The following is a 24438-nucleotide window of genomic DNA, read 5'->3' as shown; positions in this document are numbered from 1 at the left end:
ACAAGTCTAATTTCGTTGAAATCGGTGCAGCCATCTCCGAAGAAATTGAGCGGAGAGAAAATTATGCGTTTTGTCGGTTACGTCATTTATACCATTATATCTTTAGAACAAGATGTGACAGAAAGTTGATCTTCGAACTTGATCAATTAACCAGTAGTATGCTTAAAGTTTGTTGAAATCGGTTCAACCATTTCCGAGAAAATTAAGCGGAGAGAAAAATCTACGAAAGGTCACAACCATTATCCTATCTCGCTGAGCTGAGTCGAATGGTATATAATACTAGGGCTCTCCGAGGCTCCGATCAACAGTAGGTTTTGCCAGTGGTTGTTCTACCTTTCTATTGAGAAGGCAAAAAACTATCCTATACCTAAGAAACTATGATCATTTGATAAACTTCTCATTTGCCTTGAATAATCCTAATACAGCTGCTCTGTCAAACACTATAGAAGACGTTTGTGATTCGTTAAAGTTTTATCCACCATACCAACCATTTCTCAATTAGCGTTGATTTAATTAACACATTTACGGGTATACTTCACCCTTTTCAGGAGGAAATCCTCAACAACACAACCCGCTCAGAGCTGAGCTTCGTTCCAACCACGGAAGACGATGGCAAGCTGATAACGTGCCGGGCCGAAAATCCAAATGTCACGGGGCTGTTCCTGGAAACCTCCTGGAAGATTGAAGTCGTTTGTAAGTATACCTAGCTTCTAGGGGGAATGGGTGGTAGAAACAATAAACTGTGACACAGATCAACGAAGTGTACCGAAGCTATTCACTCGTATGAAAAATGTCACCATAAAACTGCAACTTACCGCTTCAGCGAACCTTCGTTCTATAGCAGCCCGCATGAACGACTGGGCCATCAAATTCCAAAGCTTCATTCTTGCCAAAAGCAGCCCCACATAAGCAGAAGGGGATCACCATACCGTGGCTTTCCGGGGCTATAACCGTAGGAAGAAATTAATTAAATTCAAATTCGAACCAACGTGCTCGTAAAAACTAACAGGTCTAATAACGCTCCACAGAACATTTCCGTCCCACTACGGAAAACTTGCGGAAGTGAATGTTTTTGGCACGTCCGCGACACCCGGAAAACGGCGACGCGGCGGCGATGAGGAGTGGTAGATTTTTTATTGTCAACTTAATTGCGGTTTCGATTCGAAACATTTGATAAAACTTTATCTATTGCAGCGCGTTTGCTAGGGAACTCGTAATGGAGGGTACGGTAGTTAAAATCATTTTCCCAGCTTTTTCATCGCGCTCGGGAAAATGAGAGCCCGCGATGACGAAGGTCGTCTCGTGAAGCAGATTTTGTACTCACATGCAGTGCACAGTTATGGCTCATAACAGTTACCGGAGCGCGCTGTGCTATCGTAATCGAAAATGAATTAATTCGATAGCATCGTCATACATGGCGGCAGCGGAACCAACGGATCGACAATGACGAACTGGTCGGTTCCGGTTGGATGGCGGTGGAAAAGCAGATGCGGTTTAACCGGCTGGAAACACCCTATCAAGTGGCTCATCGACTCACAGCTTAAAACGGTAATAGTTATTTTAGGGACCGGCGATGTCTATATTCAGAGGGATTTGCTGGCTGGCTTCGGCCAAACTGGCAGCCAGTTTCAGGGGCAAAGTCGTTTCCGTTTCGTTGATGGTAAAATTAAATGAGCTTAGATAGATAAATGTGTAGCATTTCGAGCTGATTTTCGCTTCTTCACATAGTGACGATCGTTAACACAATTTCCAGTAACGATGTGTAGGCCGAAATGTTGATCGTTATTTTGCTCGTTTGGCGAAGAGATTTCATTTATTTTTCCTTATTTTTTGCTGGGTAACTGCTAAGAAGTCTTCCCTTTGAAATACGTAAATACGTTGGAAATTTTAAACGTTATGAATCACTATTAAATTTTTGTTCTCCATGTAAAAACTGCGAAATCGAAACACTCATTTCTGGTCACAGAATTTTGACACTCCAAAATTTGAAGAGAAGCTTAGCAGAAACTGGACATAACACATTTTACATGGTTACATAATTTTTCGGAAGAATGTCATAATATTCATTTAAAGCAAGATCCGTCCTGTATTTCTTTTTCGTTGTTCATGGTTGATTAATCATAACAGTTCGGCTGAAAAGTTCGTATCGTTTAATAGAAACACACATTTTTTTGCCAAAATTCGTTTTTATTATTCAACATAATTGCCATCAGAGGCGATACAGCGATTATAGCGATCTTCCAACTTTTCGATATCATTTTTGTAGTACGATTTGTCCTTTGCCTCAAAATAGGCCTCAGTTTCAGCGATTACCTCTTCATTGCTTCTAATTTTTTTACCAGCGAGCATTCTCTTGAGGTCTGAGAACAGGAAAAAGTCACTGGGGGCCAAATCTGGAGAATACGGTGGATGAGGGAGCAAATCGAAGCCCAATTCGTTCAATTTCAGCATGGTTTTCATCGACTTGTGACACGGTGCATTGGCTTGATGAAACAAAATTTTTTTCTTCTTCAAATGAAGCCGTTTTTTTTAAATTTCGTCCTTCAAACGCTCTAATAATGCTATATAATAGTCACTGTTGATGGTTTTTCCCTTTTCAAGGTAGTCGATGAAAATTATACCATGCGAATCCCAAAATACAGACGCCATAACCTTACCGGCTGATTGTTGAGACTTTCCACGCTTTGGGTTCGGTTCATCGCGTGCAGTCCACTCAACTGACTGTCGATTGGACTCCGGAGTGAAGTGATGGAGCCATGTTTCGTCCATTGTTATATATCGACGAAAAAAATCGGTTTTATTTCGATATAACAGCTCCAAACACTGCTCAGAATCATCAATTCGTTGTTGTTTTTTATCGATTGTGAGCTCACGCGACACCCATTTTGCACAAAGCTTTCTCATATCCAACACGTTCCTTTGATATCTTTAGGGTGTCAGCTATCTCGATCAACTTCACTTTACGGTCATTGAAAATCATTTTGTGGATTTTTTTCTCGTTTTCATCGGTAACAGCCTCTTTTGGACGTCCACTGCGTTCATCGTATTCGGAGCTCATATGACCAGTACGAAATTTTGCAAACCACTTACGAATTGTTGCTTCGCCCGGTGCAGAGTCTGGATAACACTCATAAAGCCATTTTTTTGTATCGGCGGCACTTTTTTTCATCTAAAAGTAGTGTTTCATCAACACACGAAATTCCTTTTTTTCCATTTTTTTCACAATAACAAAAGTAGCTTCACCCAAAATGCAATAACTCCCAAACTAATAATCAGACAGCTGTCAAATTTATACACGTATCTTTTGAAGGTTGGTACTAACTGAAAATGGTATGGATTTAATTCTAGTGGAGCCCTCTCATAGAAACGATACGAACTTTTCAGCCGATCTGTTATTTCCCGGAACAACGATACCAAGTCTTGTGATAGAGCTACTACCTTAGGTATAATAAAACAAAAATTCACCTCGTTTCATCTTAAACTTTTCGGTTAGAAGCTAGTTTTGGCAGTCCCGAGCATGAGGAACAGATACTTTTAAACGACAGCCAAAAACAAAAGTGAAGGAAAGTTTTTGATTTGTTTCGAACCTGAACAAAATCGAAACCTAATGTTATGAGTTCATCCATTTCAAGCAATCGAAAACTTTTAACTCGTTTCTCGTTTTTCGAATTACAGTCAAACAAAAAACCATTTAACATTTTCAAAAAAAGTGAATTCGACCAACTTGAATTGAAAACTCTAAAGAATCTAATACAGCCCGTTTAGCTAACCGCACTGTTTTATCCTGATAACGGAAGATACGAAAAATAACAAACCAAAAAAAACACTGACAAATGAGCAACAACAATCTACAAGATGAACGAAGCAAAGAACACATTTCTAACCCTTTTGTTTTCGACCTATCAGTGCGTTAGCATTTTACGTTTAACTGTTCGTGCAACTTAACAGTTCCATATAAACCACTAAGCAGGTATAAAGTTTACACAACAGGCTAGACATTTGTTCATCAATGCTAAAGGGAAACAGCATTACTACTCGAGCAACATTCCGATCCTGTGAATGAGCAAAACGAGTCATGGTTAGGAAAAAAAAGTGTGTTTTCTTGTTACGATAATACGCCATGATCAAAAGTTCTCGACTCATGAACCATTTGGATCAATTTCGTCGATGTTTTGAAATACACTGGAATATTTTTTACGAGGTTTTTTTATGCGGTTTTTTTTACGCGGATTTCCGAAGTTACTCGCTTTTTTTAAGCGGATTTCCCAAGCTAAGCGGTTTACTTGTTTTGTTTTAGAAATGCATGAAGCTTCGATATCTGGTGTTATCCCGAATTTTTTTTATCTGAAGTCAACTCTTTTACAAGTAGAAAATTTTTGATTCTTAAAAAAATGTTCAGATCACACCAGATCTGGTGAAACACACTGACGATCTCTCTACTGCAGTAAACTTCACACTCTGACACACACAACGTTCGCTAACGTACCGTACCGGCAGCATTCAGTTCTTCAATAGATTCTCTTCAAATCAAAGCTCAGTTTAACCACCGTCAGTTGATCTCTTGAAGTAACAAAATATCTCTTTCAATAATGTGAGAGCGGCCTTCAAATAAGGTTCATGTGAACATTCGATTTGGTTAAAGATAATATATGAAAGACAAACCAGATAACTGAAATATATATAGTATATAGATTCCTCCTTCTGTTTTCATTTTTAATACTTTGCTCCATTTATAATTCTATTCATCCGAACTTGCTCACTACCAACAGCGAAGACAATGAAGCAGTTAGACCACTTGGCACTTGAAACTGAGCAAGCAATAACTAGGTACGATTATTCAACTGACAATGAATTCCGGGAGCTTCACTTGAAAATTACAGCAAAAATCATATGAATTTGTATCCATATGCTGACAGTCAATAGCCATAAATTTCATTTTCATCTGATATCATTCGATTGAAAATGAAATTTTACCGCACTGTTTCTAAGACATTCTATATGAAAAAAAGAATACGATTTTGGAAATCCCAAAGTCGATTTTCACAAAAAAAAAATTTTGAGGTTACACCAGATCTGGACGTTTCATGCATCTCTAAGACATTTGGCATCAAAACAAATTTTCTTCCATTTTGCGGTTTTTTCTACGCAGATTTCCGAAGTTACGCGGTCTCAAATTCTCAAAGTCCCAAAGTCGATTTTTACAACAATTTTTTTAATTACACCAGATCTAGACGTTTCATGCATTTCTAAGATATTTGGTATCAAAATTATTTTTTCAGTTTTGAGGAATTTTTACGCGAATTTCTGAAGTTATGCGGTTTTTTTTCTCGCGAATTTTCTAAGTTACGCGGTTTTTTTACGCTGTACGTATCCCCCGCGTAAAAAGAGAACTCAGTGTATGAAGATTTCAAATATGAATTGAATGATCTGGTGTGATGAATGATGATCGTTTTTTTACGCGATATTTAAATTTTTTAATTTTTAGACATTAACTAATATCTCAAATGCTAACATTGTGAGAAACACATAGCGAATGTCTGTTAAAGATTCATTCAATTCATTTAATCTGGATCATTTTATTTTTCATTTAAACTATTGCGTTTTGCCTTTCTCATACAGAAAGGTTATGCAATGCACTTGAAAACCGACTAGAGAAAATTGGCCCGGAGGGGCAAGTGTCATATACCATTCGACTCAGTTCATCGAGCTGAGCACTGTCTGTGGTTGTGTGTGTGTGTGTGTGTGTGTGTGTATGTGTGTGTATGTGTCAAATAATCTCACTCTTAGATTCAAATCAAAGGTCTCGTGGTCCCATACGGAGTTCCTGAATTTCATCCGGATCCGACTTCCGGTTCCAGAGTTATAGGGTAAAGTGTGTTCAGTATTGTACACCGTCGCTTAAACCTGCGAAACAAAATAGGTAAAAAAATTCTAAACTGGTCTCAAAACTACACAAATCGATAGTCATTATCAGTAGGCCACTAAACAAACCGATTCCGGCTATCCTGGTTCCCGGTATCCGGTTCCGAACGTACCGTAAATAGTGGTCATATAGGGTAACAGAGGTATTTTGGCCACTTCATATATTTTGGCCCACCTAACAAACTATATGGATTCAATCGATCTTAGGTGACCCATGTTGCATCAGTTTGAAGCTAATCACATTAAATTACCTATTGCGGAAGGATTTTTCAAAGATACAAAGATACAAAGAGGGCCCTATACCAAAATGGATCTCACTCACTTTTCTCAGCGATGGTTTGACCGATTTCCACAAACTTAGATTCAAATGAAAGGTTTCCCGGTCCCATACGGAATTTCTGAATTTCATCCGGATCCGACTTCCGGTTCCGGAGTTATAGGGTAAAGTGTGTTCAATATTGTACACCGTCACTTAAACTGGCGGAACAAAAACCGATAAAAATGTTATAAACTGGACTCTAAACCGTTATTCCTAATCTTAGGGTCAATTGAAAGGTCTTATGGTCCTACCTAAAATTACTGCATATTTTCGGATGCGACAAACATTTAAATCGTAATTTAGAGTGCGTACTAGTAGAGTTTGTATGTCATGTTAGTTGGTGGTCGAAGAAAAAAATTTTGAATAGAATACCACAATATTATACATGAGAAAGGCATTATTACACCACTAGGTGGATTAAAACAGGTTTTGAACAACGAGAACACTTGAAGAAACGTATTCTTTAACGAGTTTTGCGTTAATTGCTCCATGTTTGATATCGTATTTGAGAATTCACTCAAACGAACTGCGCGAAAAAAATGTGTGAATAAAAACCAAACTTCATATGGAAATCTTGCACATTCTTTTGTAATAAACCGTGGCATAATTTTTCAGATTTCAAATCGTTTAAATCAATGAAGCCTACGCTGTTATATCCATAGAACGAATTAAACAAAGTGGTTAAACAGGATAATTTTTCCAAGTTTCATTGCAAGGTTCTAGTTGGATTTATTTCTCGGTTTACGCTTGCTATTAGAATGTTATTCTAGCTACAACAGCAAATTCAAATATATAAGAATACAGTCAGATACATTCATACAAAATGTGACGTTGATGTTTGCCAAAGATGTTGCCGAGCTTAGCCCTTTAAGGGTGTCAATTCTATGTCAGCCGGTGTATAAAAACACAATTAAATGAATAATTCTAAAAATCATGCAAACATTCCATGTAGTTGTGGATTTTCAATGTCTGCATTTTGCCTTCCTATTAATCTATTAAGCATTCCATAACATCACTTGAGGTAGAAAGTTCAAAATGATAGACGGGTAGAAAATTTGAGTTGTAAATTTCGAATAAAATACATTCCTCAAGTAAAGCATTTTTATATCATGATTAATTTTCATGGGGGACGGTTTACTGCTCATGATTTGAGAATAAAAATCATGGAAAATCATAATGATTTCATGAGAATTTCAAATGATTGGTTTCATGATTCGTGTGATAATCAACTGCAACGGTGACAAAACGGACGACTTTCTGGTCGTTAACAGATTATAGAACAATTCCATAAAGTAACAACAGAAGAGGTGGATCGACTTCTTCCGAATTGGATGCCGAGTGAAGAGGCCAATTCGACTCAAAATCGACTTTGAGTAGGAACGAATGTATTTTTTGCAAGCAATTTTTTAATTTGTTGTAACTCGGATACTATTAATTACATAAAAACGGTTTAGAAGAAGAAGTTATAAAATCGGATATTCTAAATTTCATATACTGAAAAAAAAAAGTTTACGGCTATTTCAGGAATTAGCTAATTACCTAATAAAACTAAATTTCAAAAAATATCGTTTTTAGCACTTGAAAACTTGAAGCGAATGCACTTATTTTCATCTTACCCTGGAAGTCAATCTATCGAACAGAGACAGCAGATTTTACTCTAACTAACGGTTTTCGTATATGACATGATTACCGGAGCTGAGATGAATGGGGGTGCCTTTTTCGTATATAAGTATTTTTTCGCAAAGGCGACATTTTTAGTTAACGGGTTAGTTTAGTTAGTTAGGGTTGTTAAGGTCTCCCGGTAGGAAAAATAAAGAATATACACATTAAATAATCCAGGAAATGTGAAAATTTTATTATTTTGATGAAAATGATTTTGGTTTTATTTTCGAACTGGTTTCTCCTTCTGGGTTAAAAGACTGATTTCCCATACTGAAAACGTGTGTCCGAGGACTTATTACTAAATTACGGCATTGGTCAGGTGTTAGTTCAAGAACGAAGTTTCAATAAAATTAGATACTGATTAATGACACATTGGAATTGAGGAAAACATTAACGTGTTTGAAGCTGCATTCATAAAATATCCTATCAAAAGAACTAGCAGTTTAAATTCAACTAACATGCACTGATATGTCGAGACGAAAAAAAAGCCTACCAAAATTTTCAACTACTAGAACGTCTAGAGCTAAGTACCATGCGTTTTCTTCTAATATAGCTTCAATGGAAACGCATGGTATTTTATTTTTCTAGAATATAACAAATATTGTGGTTGTCCACATTTAAAATAAATAATTCCGAAGCACTTTAACGCGTTCAAAAATTATTTACTCAATAATATTAAATCTAAAGTTGTACCAAAATCGGTGAAGCGTGAAAAAATATGTTTCAGTATTTTTTAATTCCAGAAATACATGTCATCAGGGTAAAAATTTTTGTTTTCAAACAGGTACGGATCGGGTACAGGTCGGGTACGGGTAAACAAATTTACTGCTCATTCGGGTACGGGTAAATTTTTGTTTCTGATCGATTACCCGACCATCTGTACTTCACATAAATATGTTTACACGTTGACGAGAATTTTTTATTGCAAAACAGTTCTTCCGAAAAATAAACAATTTGATTCAAAGGGTTTTGACATTCGCGCCTAGGACCAGACCTGACAACTGGCATCTTTTTCCAGAAAAAAAAAACATTTCTTTTCTTCAATTAAAAGAAAGCGATCAATCATAGTTACATGAAAAGTTATGTGATTATTATCCGCCCTACTTTTTTTGATAACATATTTCAAATGGCTGTTTAATCCACCAGCTACCGTTAACATCGTGGGTGTGGGTTTGTGAGGCTTACAACAGATTATTTTAAATAAAAATCATAATTCAAATTGTAAACAAAAAAAATTTTCTCGAATGTTCAAACTATTTATACTTGAAGGTCTCACTGTTCACCATTTTTAAAATTGATTTTTTCACACCAGGAATACACATACATTATTTGATGTTTGGTCAATTCACGTAAACGAACTGATGATACTCTATTCATTTTAGGGGATGTTCGCATAACAATCATTTTCATAACGTATAATATTCAATTTGACATTTGGAACCATTTTACGTGATTTTTCAAGTGATTGTGAATGTGAATTTTTATTTGTGTGTCAAAATAATGAGCACGCTTACTGGTGGTTCTAAACAATTGGATCAAAAGTCGCATTGTTTCGTAAAAACCATACCTACCCAAAATTGAATACAACGGGTATTACGACATTTTGGGTAAATATGCTTTTCGAGAAAATTTGAGTAGATATTACTCCCTTTTGTTGACATTTGTAAATGAGTATAAAGTACCAAAGGCATAGGAAATGTATTCATGCTTAACAGTGTATTTATATGTTTAAATGTAAACAAGCATTTTAATGTATTTTACTTACCAACTAGAGCCTGATACGGCTCGCTATCTAAAACATTTTTTTTTTTTTCCATCCTAAATTTTGGTAAAATTTGTACTACTCATTCGGGATAATTTTAAATCGGATAAGGGTCGGGTACGGGTAAAATTATATATGTTTTATCGGGTACGGGTAATTTTTTTAATTTTTAATCGGGTACGGATAAATTTTTTTGCTGATCACTCGAGTACGGATCGGGTTCGGGTATAAGAATTTCTATACCCGACCATCTTTAGTATAGCCGAAGCCTTTAACGCAGCCCGCTTGGGTTCGATTCCCATCCCGAACATAGAATCAGAAAACTTTTTTTTTACGACGAGACGAATGACCTTAAGGTTAAAACCGTTATAAATGAAATAAAAAATACATCTCTAAAATATTTGCAAAAAAATGTAAACTTTTCCTATAATACCTAAAACATCTCTGATTTTTTTTTCAAATTTTTCGGTGAAGCGGTTGCTTAAAAAATCAAAAAAAAAAAATAAAATGAAAATCAATTGAATCACCCTATATATGGCAGTTAAAAGATTGAAATTTTAGGCAAATTGTCTCCAGTATAAATCTCTTCCCAATGTGATGTAACAATATGAATTTTCTTTAGGGATATATTTCATATGCTTACCCGGCTATATTCATATTGATTCGAGTAGCTCTCAAAAGAGTGCTTCCGAACATAAGTCGCATAACATTCCCGAAACTATAAGTATAAAAAATGCCATTGTACTTGACCATTAAAATTTTGTGCAAATAAAAAAAAATTAGATTTGTCGGATACGCCACTTATAAGATAATAACTCTGGAACCGCTTTGAAGTGAGCTTGAGTTTATTGAAATCGGTGCATCCACCTTCGATGAAATTGAGCGTATAGAAAAACCTGTGAAATTTTTTTTTATTTAAGATATTTTTATTCAGGCCTATTTGCGTACAAGCTTTACGTGGCCGAATTAGCCGATTTTTTAAATAACAAACTTTTTGAAGTGGATCTCGTTGTCACAGCTTCCATTTCCCTCCTGCGAGGGTTGAGGGGCACTTCGTTCGTGGCTCGTCTCGTCATCCATTGCCTCATCGGTTGTATTGTTGTTGGTGTCCGTCTTCGTTTCGTTTTCCTTGTTGTTCGTTGCTAGTTGCTTTAGATGCGTCTTGTTGTACATTGGTTGGAGTTGCTGGTTGGTTTGATGGTGAAACATGAGTACTGCGCTCACTAGTTTTCGTTGTTGAACGGTTGACCTTGTCTTTGGTTGAAGATGTCTTTTTCGCAGTTTCAGTACAAGGTTTACCGTAGTGTGCAGGTTGTTCACAAAACTGGCATATAACCAGCTGATTTGTTACGTGTCCCACCTTGATCACAAATGATGTAAGATGAAATTGCCTTACATAGTCGCATCCGCACAACTGGCACGCCATTCCGGATGCCGGGGAAAAAATTCCGCCATACTTCCCTTTCGATGGAAAGGATTTCACCGTACTGCGACATATTCTCCCGAACGTACTGATCGGTGACCTGCGGGGGGAGGTCATGCACGCGTACTTCTATTGCATTGTCCACCATGTGCACAGGGATTTTGTATTTAATGTTGTCACACTCAACGCTGTGCACCTCATTGTTAACCGAAGCGAATGCAAGTGCATCGCTTTCACGTGTAAACATAATGTACACACAGTTAGACGCCTTGTTGAATTGAATCTCACTTACATTATTAGCGTCTAGATGCATTCGTTCTTTATTTCAATTTCATTTGCTGATGGTCTAACTTTGCAACGCTTGAAATCTATGCAAATTGAATTCGGTCTTGCAGGCCAAGTTTCAGGCTTTTTTAAATCGTATTTTCCCATTTCGTGCACTCTATTGTTCACTACACTGTATTATCTTTGTTTCTGTTGTTTCTACCATAAACGATTTTCGACTGCGTCGGGTGAGATGCGAGCACGAACTGAACATGTGCGATTTGTCGATATGCCACTTTAACGATTATATCTATCAAAGCGGAAGTGTCAGCCATTTGATCTTTGAATTTGATCCACAACCCTATATTAGTTTCGAACGCGCCTAAGCCTCTTGAAATTGATTCAGCGATCTCCAATAAAGTTGAGCGGAAAAAAAGAAATACGTTTTGTCGGTTACGTCACTTATACCATTATACGCACCAGAAGTGTAAGCCATTCGATTTTCAAATTTGATCCACAGCCCAAAAGTAGCTTTCTAATAACCATAAGCTTATTGAAATCGGTTCAACCATCTCCGAGAAAATTTTGCGGAGAGAAAATTCTTAGAGAGGCGCACACACACAAATATTTAGAAATTTCATAGAGCTGTAGTCGAATGAAAATACTGAGGGACTCAGGGCCTACGATCAACAGTCGATTTATTCAGAAATTATATATAATGTCTACACAGAAAGCAATATATTATTATATTATATCAACAGGTGCGTACTCAGAAAACTTTTTCAGAGGGGGTTTCAGAACATGAAGTGTAATTTTCATTCACATGAATATATATATATATATATATATATATATATATATATATATATATATATATATATATATATATATATATATATATATATATATATATATATATATATATATATATATATCATAACTTGGAATTTTTTTGGATAAAGTCGAATGTTGAAAATTATTAATTTTATAATTGACTTAAATAAGACGAATTTCGCGCAAAACCATATTCGCAGTTAGCAGAATTTTCTCAGAAAAAAATCTTCGTACTAAGCTAAGTAACTATTGTTAAGACATTAAACAACTCTGATCAATCGTTATAGCATAATAAAAGAAAGCAAAGTCATATTATCACCGCTAGCGGCAGTGATGCTAGATATACATATTAAGGAATGAGCTATTGTTGGGACTTTGTGTCGGTTTTCCTTTGATAACTTTTTCTACAAATGTCGGATTGTTTTGCGGTCTTCGAAGGCATTTCTCCTCGATAAATTTACTACGAAGATTACACATGCATTGATTTTTAGAGTTTATAAGTTGATCCTCAGCCGATTTTTTTGTGAAAAGAGAATTTTTCCAAACTAAATCCCATACAAACTTTAGACATCGGGCGCGAAAAAATAATTTCTAAGATCAAGCTAAAATCTTATGGGACCCAACAGGAACACGAAAACTTTGATGGAGCGAGAAAATGAACCTTTTCATCTTTTTCTTATACAACCATGTCCCACCATAATGATCATGTAAACCTATTAAAACAAGTAACTTCCTTTCGTAAGACGACGTAATAATTTTTATTTTTGACTTTTGTCTATGCGATGAAAGATTAGTAAATTGGTACACACAGAAAAACAACAAACTACTTCAACCTACTTTAATTTTTGAACATTTATTTTTTCTTTAATTTTTAAACATTTTTTAGAGTTTATAAGTTGATCCTCAGCCGATTTTTTTTCTTTTGTGAAAAGAGAATTTTTCCAAACTAAATCCCATACAAACTTTAGACATCGGGCGCGAAAAAATAATTTCTAAGATCAAGCTAAAATCTTATGGGACCCAACAGGAACACGAAAACTTTGATGGAGCGAGAAAATGAACCTTTTCATCTTTTTCTTATACAACCATGTCCCACCATAATGATCATGTAAACCTATTAAAACAAGTAACTTCCTTTCGTAAGACGACGTAATAATTTTTATTTTTGACTTTTGTCTATGCGATGAAAGATTAGTAAATTGGTACACACAGAAAAACAACAACCTACTTTAATTTTTGAACATTTATTTTTTCTTTAATTTTTAAACATTTTCTGTGTGTCCTCGACTGCCCTCCGCTTTGAAATTTCTCAGTATTTTTCGATAGTTCGAAATTCTAGAAATTCGGCGAATTCATTAGTTTCGGGATAAAAAATCGATCTTTTGGCAGCATACCATTCTCGAAACTTGGAGTAGTGGCAGCTGACCAAATCTTGCCAAAATATGACTTGGCCACAATGGTTGCGTATGAATGGCCATATACACGCTTTTTCACGCATTTTTCGATGTAAGCTTGGGATGTCCACATCAAGGATGTGATAAATGGTTCCGTTTCCAGGCGACCAATACAAACCGTTTGCCAAATTATGGCCTACTTTGTGAACTTTTCGTAGCCATGTACAACTTTTCGCCGAGAAGCTGCTAAAATTCGAGTTTGACGTATTTTTCGTCAGCTATCAAAGTGTAACTTTTGTGTAATTGTAATTCGGAAGTGTTAAGGAACATGTCAGTTGTTTTCGTATTCACGACATTCAGTTATGTCTCTGACATTACCCACCCGCCTTTTTTCGTAGTTCCGCTGATTCCTTTACACACTCAGGATTTCTTTGTCGATCGAGAGCGCTCGACAAACTTTAGCCAGCTTTGCATTAGACTACTCCGGATTTTTCAAATATTTGTGCACAACATTTTTTCTTTTTTCGAGTTCTATTTGACGTCAGTTTAAACGTTAGTTATTGATTAAACTTACACCAGTTGTTCTTTGTAGAAATTTAAGCAAACCACTGTCAAAGATTTTCAATTCCCAACATATGAGACACACTAGCGTTCAACCAAAGATTTCTCGCAACTCAGTGCTCTAAATCAGGAAACTTTCAAAAGAGTTCATTTTTTTTTTCAGCACACACACACGAACAATCATCAAAGATGACTTGCATGTATCTGAACAGAGCTAGAGTGCAACGTAACTTGATTATAGAAAGTTTAACCATCGTCGGGGAACTCTCCGTCGGTGTAGGCTAGATCCTTCGGCGGGGGCTAGTCGAGTAGCCGCCACAACACCGATTCGAGTCGTCGAGGCGCCAGCGAACCGGAAGCCATGCTCCAACCGGAATCGCGGGACCGACCTCGGCACTCCATCGGGTGTCCCGCGTGGTGTAAGAGAATCGGTGTCGGGAGATTCTCCTTCGCCGGGGAAATCTCCGTCGGAGTAGTCTAGATCCTTTGTCGGGGACTAGATGAGTAGATCGTCGCGTGATACCGATAGGATCGTCTGAGCGCCAGTGAACCGGAAGCCACGCTCCAACCGGAATCATTGGATCGACTTAGGCATCCTTTCGGTCGGGTCGTAGACGCGTACCGTAAGCGTCGGTTCGGGAGGACTTCCCTCGTCGGGGAACCCTCCGTCGGTGTAGACTAGATCTTTGGCGGAGACTAGTCGAGTAGTTCCGCGACGTAGCATCAGTTTTGGGTCGTCGAGGCGCCAGTGAACCGGAAGTTACCCTCCAGCCGGCATCACTGGACCGACCTCGTCATCCAACTGGTCGATCCCTCGAGAGCAGGATGCTGATCCCCATTCTGCATAAATCTGGGGAGGGTGCTGTGAGCACCAATAGCCTTCCACCCCGAAGTAATACCTAGCGGTGGTGCCGGGGAGGTAGGGTTGGAGATCCAAGGTGTTTTAGTGGGTAGTTCCAATCAACAGTTGGGTAGTCCTGTGGAGAGTCCCACACTCCGTGCGTAAATGCATTTCACCTTGTAAAAAAAAAAAAAAAAAAAAAAAAAAAAAAAAATAGAAAGTTTAACCAAGTGAGGAGTGTCTCGTTTGAAGAGATCACTTTCTTTGCTGAAGAAAAGTAAACGTAAAAGTTCTATTCTACGGCGATAAACTTTTCAGTGGTTTCAGTGAATTCTGTGTGCATCAGCGAATTCCACGTAGTCCCAGAAAAAGTAAAATCTTCATTTAAATTTTAATTCCTGCATCTTTACTTTGGTTGTTTCTAATGAATTGAAATACTTCTTGACTGAATACTGAAAAATGTGTTAATTTTCCTCAATCAAACATATTTCTCAATTTCTGTAATATTTACCCAAGTTGATTGACTCTTTCGCCAAGCTTCTGCTGCATTATTTTGCAGTCTTTGGCAAGCTGAGGTAATTTACAATACCGCATCAGACCATTCTCGACACGTCTTGTTGAGCATGCTAAGTTACTAATTTTTCATAAAAATCCAATTTGGTTGAAACTTTGTCTGCATAAAACTATCTGCTGCAAGTAATTCAAGCATTCTCATGCGAAAGGTTTACACCAAATTTACTCCCATTGAAGCAAACATCCCTGAACAACTTAATTATTTAGAGCATTTCAATTAATCCCAGCATACAACTTGTGACTTTCTGGTACTGCTGACTGCTACGAGATGGACTTTGATTCTCCTCCTAACGATGATGTTTCTTAGTCGTATCCAACACACCGCTCGACCAACTGCTGATGATCCTCCGCAGAGACTACCCCGTTTCCGCACCTGCTGCACACCTCCACCACCGCTCAAGACTGTGTGCTTTCTTTCAATTACAATCGTAAAACTTAATACCCTCAACTTTAAACAATAAAACTGAATTAAAAGATGCACTGACATGTTTATAATCTTGCTTCCTTCTGGTTTCGAGCTGAGTGTGGCATCAGGCAATGCCATAGGATGCAGCTTACAACTGTGTGCAAGAAGCAATTGCGTTCGTTTGGGTGATGGAACCATCTTGAAGAATCACTTTCTTCCCCACAGTTCTCCGGAACGGATTAGTACGGAACACCAAACTGGAGCAATCGTACGATCTACCTTGACACCGAATTGTAGCTGCGGAAAGAACGGGAAGGAAAAACTAACCCGTTTGCATGCAATGCATATGGTGCCGAGGTGCATACCAACTGGTTTAGATGGATGCCGAAAGGAGCAAAGCACAGAGTAACAATCGGTTCTTGTGTTCGCAGAGACAATTTTACTCATTCATAGCCTCGCCGATGCATTACTCGGTAGAAATGGATAGACACTATGAAATGTACGGATCAACTTCCGAGAGCGTCTTCCGCCCTGGTCGTCCCCTTTTTGCTACTCCATTGAAACCGAACCGAACGTTGGAACCGTTGGAACCGTTGGATCCGTACAGACAGCAAGGCTGCTAGCTTATTGCCTGGTGCCAACGGTGCCACCAATCTGTACGAACTGTTCCACCCGCTTGCTCCGGTGGTGCCTCCAAGGAAAGGAGGCAAGGAAAGCACTGAAGAAAAACATGATTCGATATTTGGTTGGTTAGTAAAGTTTATTTTTACTATGAGCCATTTAATCTTAAATTCATCCTCGATTCAAAATAACCGAATCAGGGAACAAGTGCGGATGCATCAATGTGTGATCAAAATTAATTAAAAAATGTTTACTGTAAAAGCAAATGTAGCATAGTTTTCTTACTCGAGATCTTTCAAGTAATCAAGATTTCGAAACTCACACACTTAATTGGTATGGTGCTATATACAGAATTCTTAACGATTCTTTCATTTTAAATAACATTCATTGTTTAAAACAACTCGACTTTTCATAATATCAAAATCAAAATATTTTAATTTTTTTAGATCAAATCATTAGAAAAATGGCATGAAACAAATACTCTTACTTGGGGGGTTAGAATCTAAATGATGAAAAAAATCATCATTTTTGCGATTTTTTTCAGAATTATCGTTCATCAAACTAAATTCGAATATTTTGCATGATAAAAAGCAACATTCAAACAACATTTTGTAATTTGTTCGTGAAAAAATATTGAGAAATAAGTCGGTGAAGAGGTATTTTTGAGAACGCTTCCTGAAAATCACGGTTTGTGGTGTCCACTGTAACTCAGCGCAGACCAATTTAGAGGTGAACAAATCAAAGCAGCATGGTTAGAGTAAAAGTTCTTCTAGACCGAAACGTTTCTGTTTGATTTATAATTTTTTTTTTAATTTTTGGTGGTTGTTCAAAGTGAAAACTACGCTTTTTCACGAAAAAATCTGCCGTTTTGTAGCTCCCCAAAGTAAAAAACTATGAAAAGTAAAATGTTGGGGTCTGGTTTTTTATATGTAGAATGTGTATGCAAAATTTGAAAAAATTGGTGCAGTAGTTTTGGAAAGACGATGGACACGGACTTTCAAAACCTGCTTTCGAGAAAAATGCGTTTAAAGGTTTTTGTCTATAAAATCAATGAAAACAAATTATTACTCAAGGAAGCCCATAGGGGAGCGTCGTAGATGTAAGTTTGTATGTTTGTAACGCCATAACTTCGGAACTACCGAACGGATTGCCAAAAAACTTGGCACTGGTGAGCAATCCCGGAATGAGTAGACGATCAGAATCGCCCTTCTCCGATTTGGATGAAACTTTGCATATGGCTTCAGTATGGCAAACCATACGTTTTAAACCGATTGAGAGGTCAGTCCGACTCACGACTGATTTTTAAAAAGGGCGTATGTATTTTTGCATGTCACAAAAATTACCTTTTTAAAATGGTTGTAACTCGGAAACCGTTAATTGTACAAAAATGGCGTTCAGGAAGAAGTTGTAGGGAATCGATTGGGCACTCTAAAAATAATATACACTAAATATACACTAAAAAAATATACAATAAAAAAACGTGCCTTTTGAAAAATGAAGCAGTTACAGCTAATACAATTTACAGATATATTCGAAATTTCAGGTTCTCGTTGAAAGATAATTATTTAAACAGTAGAATATTATTCTACAGGTTAAAGGCAATAAATTTGTTCACCATTTTTCATATTTCCATGAATTGTTTATTTGCTTGCTTTATCTACAATTATTACATGTACATGAATAATTCTTAATTATATTTGAGGTTTTAAGTTTATGAAAATTGTATGAGTACTACGTGCATCGTCATTCGAATACAGTCTTGAGACGATTGTGGTTTCTGAAATCGGAACGAAAGAATGGTATTTCTGTGTGCCTGGAATAATTTTGGTATCCTTATAAACACTACTCCACTCGGTCACACCCCGTTCATATTCTTCTTGTGACACGTAACAAAAAGACGTAAACCGTTTTAGCTGTAACTTCTTCATTTTTCAAAAGGCACGGATGGGATAGCCATCAATCTGTAGGTTTTAATAAGAGCTTTAGAATAAAAATTATCAAAAAAAATCGGAACCCTGTTTTTTTTAATTAAATTTTTTTAATTTATTTTGAAATTATTGAGAAAAAAATTTTTTTCAGTGTATATATTTTTTAGAGTGCCCTATTGATTCCCTACAACGGTTTCCGAGTTACAACTATTTGAAAAAGGCAATTTTTGTGAAATGCAAAAATACATACGCCCTTTTTAAAAATCAGTCGTGAGTCGGATTGACCTCTCCATCGGTACAAAACTTATGGTTTACCATACTGAAGCCATGTGCAAAGTTTAATCCAAATCGGAGAAGGTCGAGTCGGATGATCTGTTAAGCTTTTCTGGAATTGCTCAGGTACTTCTCGCATTTCAGAGATGGTTTATGGAGTATTTTAATAGAGGAGGGAGCGTAGCAAGTGTCATAAACAAGGGGGAGTCATAGAAAAATTCATATAACTTGACAGGAATCGATACGTTTTAAAGACCATATAAACATTTCGCATACCTTAGATATGACTATTCGAGGGGGTGGATGTAGCAAGTGCCTTTAAAAAGGGGGGTGTATTGTTTAAACGGCATAAGTTCGAAACTACTGAACGGATTACCACCAAACTTGGCACAGATACTTCTTGCTCTTCTGAAAAGGTCATAAGTATATTTTATTAGGGGAGGGAGCGTACTAAGTGTTCTTAACAGGGGCGGTCATGAAAAAATTTGTCTAATTTGACGAGAATCGATACTTTGTTAAGACCGTAGAAACATTTTGCATATATTAGATATGATTATATGGGGGCTGGATGTAGCAAGTGCCTTTAAAAATATGGGGGGTGGGGGTAAGTTTGTAAAGGCATAACTCCGAAATCACTGAATGGATTGCCTTCAAACTTGGCACAGGTACTCTTACTCTTCAGAGATGGTCATAAGCGTATTTTTATGGAGGGAGGGAGTGTAGCAAGTGTCATTAACAAGGAGGGGTCATGAAAAAATTCATATAACTTGACGAAAATCGATATTTATTTAAGATCTTCGAAACATTTTGCATACCGTAGATATGATTCAATGGGGGATGGATGTAGCAAGTGCCTTTAAAAAGGGGGTGTAAACCTGGCACCTGTGCTTCTTGCTCTTCAGAGATGTGTATAAGAATATGTCCATGGGGGGAAGGAGCGTAGCAAGTGTCCTTAACAAGAGTGGTCACAAAAAAATTTACCTAATTTGACGAGAATCGAAACTTTTTGAAGACCGTAGACACTTTTTGCACAACTTAGATATGATTATAAGGATGTTCTGTGGAGAGAGGGTGTAGTAAGTGCCTCTAAAAAAGTAGTGTAATGTTTGTAACGGCATAACTCCGGAACTATTACACGAATTGCTATAAAACTTGGCGGTTATTTCCTGCTCTTCAGAAATAGTCATAAAGGTATTTTTTATAGGGGAGGAAGCGTAGCAAGTATCATTAACCGACTATGGAAAAATGCATAAAATTTTACAAGAATCGATAATTTTTGAAGATCATGCAAACATTTCTCTTTGTTTATTTTCTCTTTCGACTTTATCTGAGTTATTGTACAAATGATCGCTAAATATTTGGTACTGTTAGAAACATGGAAATATTGTCTTTCATTCTACGTGAATATTTTGTAGGTACACATGAAAATTAAGGAGATATTAGCAAAAGTGAAAGTAAATAAAGAAAAATTCTCATTGGTTTATGTGACTCTACGAAATGTTGACGTCGATATTCGTTATTACACTGTATCATTCGTAAATTACGACCACCATAACAAACGAAGACAGATGAAGCATTTTCGTCTCTCATTGAAAAAAAATAGAGAGTATAATTACCAACGTCACTCTTTTCTCTGTAGCGGCCATTACACGAGTAGTTTTGGTTTTGGTCATTACTAAAAAGTAATGTAATTTTTAATGAATGTGTAAGGGCAGTAATGATGAATTCTCCATAAAAATTACTTTAATGATCATTAGGAATGGCATTAATAATTCTCGTGTAAGGGCCGCTTATGACAATATGAAACCGAACTAACGTCTACATGGGTGAATCTGTAGAATTTCAATTCTCATTCTTTCATCGATATAATGAAAATCCGTGACGTTTGGCCATAAATAGTATCAAAAATATGATAAATAGAAGTAATTACATCTGAAAACCCATTTGGAAACCAAAACTACTACAGATTTGAGTGCCAACAAGCAAAAATCATTGCGAATCGTATTCTGTCACTATCGATGCTCGAAGCTTCGGTTGAGTTTCGACACAGCACAGTATGCGAAATTCACTGAAAACCGAAAATGACTGAAAAGGCCAATGAAAGAAAGAACACAATTTTGAAACTACTGTTCCGCTTATGTTGTCGTTCTCACAGTTTGCAAGCGGAGTTGAGAGCGACCTTAATTTTCGCCATTTTCGTTTATCTTGAGTCAATAAATATGTTAAGCTTTGTGGTAGTCTCCCGAGCCTAGAGGAAACCAGATTTTGCCAAGAAAAGTTAAGTGAAGTTATTCCCTAAAAGTAATTAGATTTAGCCAGGTAAATTTGCTTAAATGCCAAGCTGTTTACGAAAATACTGGTAAATGATATATGTTTTATGAAGTGGACAATTGTGTGCTTTCCTCATTTAAAGACATAGATGACATGTAACGAAAGTCCCGCTTCTTGCCGCTTAGGTCGCTGTATGCTTATTAATTTACGATTCAACGCATATGGCGTGAATCTTATTACCGTGAATTGTCGTATATTCGAGCTTCGAGCTGTTAGAATTCTTATTTTCTGTAAGATCGCAACAGTAGCCATGTAATGATCTTGTACGCTCAAACGGTCAAATTCCACAAAAGAAATTTATTATCAAAACCTTCCTCTCGAAGTACGTCGCAAAGGAGAAATGATCCAAGTTGCAATCCGCAACTAGTTCTGATTAGAGATGGGCAATCCGTTCGCGAACGATTCAAATGCATGATCAATAGTTTTTTATTGAAAAACGGTATTGAAATGCAACATCACGAAACTTCATTCGAGTGATCTTTTTTTTGTTTTTCTGCTCGCTAAACCTAAGCTCTCGTGTAGTCGTTGCAGACAATGCAGTAAAACTTCAGTCAATTCAATTGAAATCGAATGTGAAACACACTGACGATCTCTCTACTGCAGTAAGCTTCACACTCTGACACACAACGTTCGCTGACGTACCGAACGGGCAGCATTCAGTTATTCAATCGATTCTCTTCAAATTCAAGCTCAGTTTGACCACTGTCAGTTGATCTCTTTAAGTGACAAAATATCTCTTTCAATAGTGTGAGTGTGACCTTCAAATGAATTGGTAAGAGATAATAGATGAAAGACAAACCAGATAGCTGAATAATCAATTAGAGAATACATATAAATTAATAGTTTCCTCCTTCAGTTTTTATTTTTAATACTTCACTCCCTTTATTATTCGATTCATTCGAACTTGCTCACTACCAACAGTGAAGACAATGAAACAGCTAGACTTCAAATGACTAGGTACTATTATTCAACTGACGATGAAATCAGGGAGCTTCTTTTGAAAATGGCAGCAAATGTCTAATTAATTTGTATCGATATGCTGACTGTCAGTGATCATAAATTTCATTTTCATCTGATGTTATTCGATTGAAAATTAAATCTTACCGCACTGGTTGCAGAAACATACAAAGAACGAACGAACGAACGAAAGAACTAGATCTCTTCATTGAACTTTCTAGTTCTGAACAGTTCTCTCAAAATGAACGGGATGCCCATCACTAGTTCTGATAAAACTAAGTCCAAACTATATTGGTACAATAGGACGAACATGTTTTGTATATTAAACTGTTTAAAACAAGGTGACAGCAATGTTTCTTCATAATATAATTGGTTACCAAATAGTTGTTTAGATTTTCAAGCGCAACATCTATTTTTTCATATTCAAATAATTTTCTTTCAATAATTATCGTTACTTATTTCAAATATATATTTAATCACGGTTATACTTTTAGTAACTAGTTGAAAATAAGTTGATTTTACGTTGCAGAACCGTTGGTTACGTTGGTTCAAAGCGTTACTGTGAATCGATATAGCAGTACTAAGTGTTATAAGATTATAACAAACAATTTATGGTCGGTCCGAATCTACAAATAGCCCCGAGCACATCACTAATCAAGCCATGTAGATGTAAGAAAACCTTTCTCAAAAAGTAAGAATCGTTCACTAAGATTTCGAAATTGACAAGTCGTAACACGTTGGAACTAGAGCAGCTATTTCAGACGTTGCAAAGTAGGTAAAAAACGAATACAAACGCGACTCTGCTCAATATTTCTATAAAAACCCAAGCGAATATAATCAAAATAAGTATTTCTTATGCAAAATGTACCCTTAAATCGAATAATGATAGTTAGAAGATCCGTAAAATTCACTATCACGCCCGTTTTACTACAATTTCTCTTTGTTCTTACCTTACTTTGAAAACTAACCATGAAACTAGGAAAAAAATGAATTCGACTTATCGAAAGGTTCGATAAATGTATTGCTTTCAATAAGATCGACCGCAAATAGCTGTATTCTGTTTTGCCCCAAGTCATTTTCCTCCATGAATTTACAGAAATAAAAGTTCTACTGATCGGTGTTTGGATCAATTATGGTTAAACAAGACAGTTCTATGTTTCGCATATAACCTCAAAAATAGTTAACAGATAGTTCCCATGATCGCATGAATTGTGCTACATCGTTTTACCGAAATTTTCCCACAATCATAATTTTATGTCGACTTTAGATTTACAATTCCCAAGCAGATCCAATATGACCCATCAATATTGGTCCATATTACGTAGAAAACTTCAGTGATCCAAACACACATAATGGGAATGATAGTACTAGGCCGTTTAACCCTCATTACCCCAATTTATTTTATAAATTGTATTTCTGAGTGAACTCTCTTTTACATTCCGATAGGAGGCTGATTGCGGTTGATTAAAATCGATTGATGTTTCGAAGATAGATCTGAAAATAAGATAACAAATAGATTCAATGACCGCACGAATATAATTATACCGTTTTACCCAAATTTATTTCATAAGTCGTATATCTGTTTCTAGCAAAACCTGAGAAAGTTCACACAGCTACTTTTTCAGACTTTCCCCGGAATATTCATCGTTTTTAATCAATCGCAATCAACCTCCTTTCGGTATGCGAAAGAAAGTTTAATCAGAAATACGACTTTTGAAATAAATTGGGGTAAAACGGTATAACAAGGTTCGTGCAGTCATTAAACCGATTTGTAGTCTTATTTTTAGGTCTTACTTCATAATATCAATCGATTTCATCAACCGCAATCAGCCTCCTTTAAGAATGCAAAAAAAAATCTAAACCAATGATACGACTTATGAAATAAATTGGAGTAAAACGGGTTTAAAAGGCTACTACTGTCACTCACATTGTACTGATTTGAGCCATAGATGTTTTGTACGTAATATGAACTAATATTGATAGATCGTGTTGGATCTGCTTTTGGATTGTAGATCATATTTCAACTGAACATTATATCTAGAAAAAAGATGGGGTAAAACGGTACAACGAGTTTGCTGCTGTCATTAAAGCTGTGTGCAATCGATTTGGTACACTTTTTTACGTCAGAAACACTCTATTCGGTCTTCTGCAAGTACTTCGGTTTTATGTTATACAGTTAAGCTTAAATACAATACAGTATAAAATGGAATCTTGGGGTCCTTCTAAATGCTTGGAATCGATTTTACTGACCATTTTTCACCAAAAATATGCTTTGTGGTCAGCTATATCAATCCTCCAAAAAATCGTCGCGTTTTTGGTCCATTTTTCCCCACTGTGCGTTGTTTTGATTCAGTACTCATTTGCCTA

The 24438-nt window shown here is 36.6% G+C and overlaps 1 protein-coding gene across 1 annotated transcript in view; it reads left to right on the top strand.

The window, feature by feature from the left end:
• The window catches only part of LOC131427758 (CD166 antigen-like), a 1130565-nt gene that overhangs the window by 1021853 nt on the left and 84274 nt on the right, over positions 1-24438 (top strand). Inside the window, exon 9 of the mRNA XM_058591222.1 lies at positions 549-693. Within this exon, the coding sequence (XP_058447205.1) occupies positions 549-693 (145 nt within the window). The remainder of the gene's footprint in view (positions 1-548; positions 694-24438) is intronic.

This window comes from Malaya genurostris, chromosome 2, assembly GCF_030247185.1.
Source record: "Malaya genurostris strain Urasoe2022 chromosome 2, Malgen_1.1, whole genome shotgun sequence".
Lineage (NCBI taxonomy): Eukaryota > Metazoa > Arthropoda > Insecta > Diptera > Culicidae > Malaya > Malaya genurostris.
The sequence above is the reverse complement of the archived record's forward strand: the minus strand, read 5'-3'. Positions and strand labels throughout refer to the sequence as shown.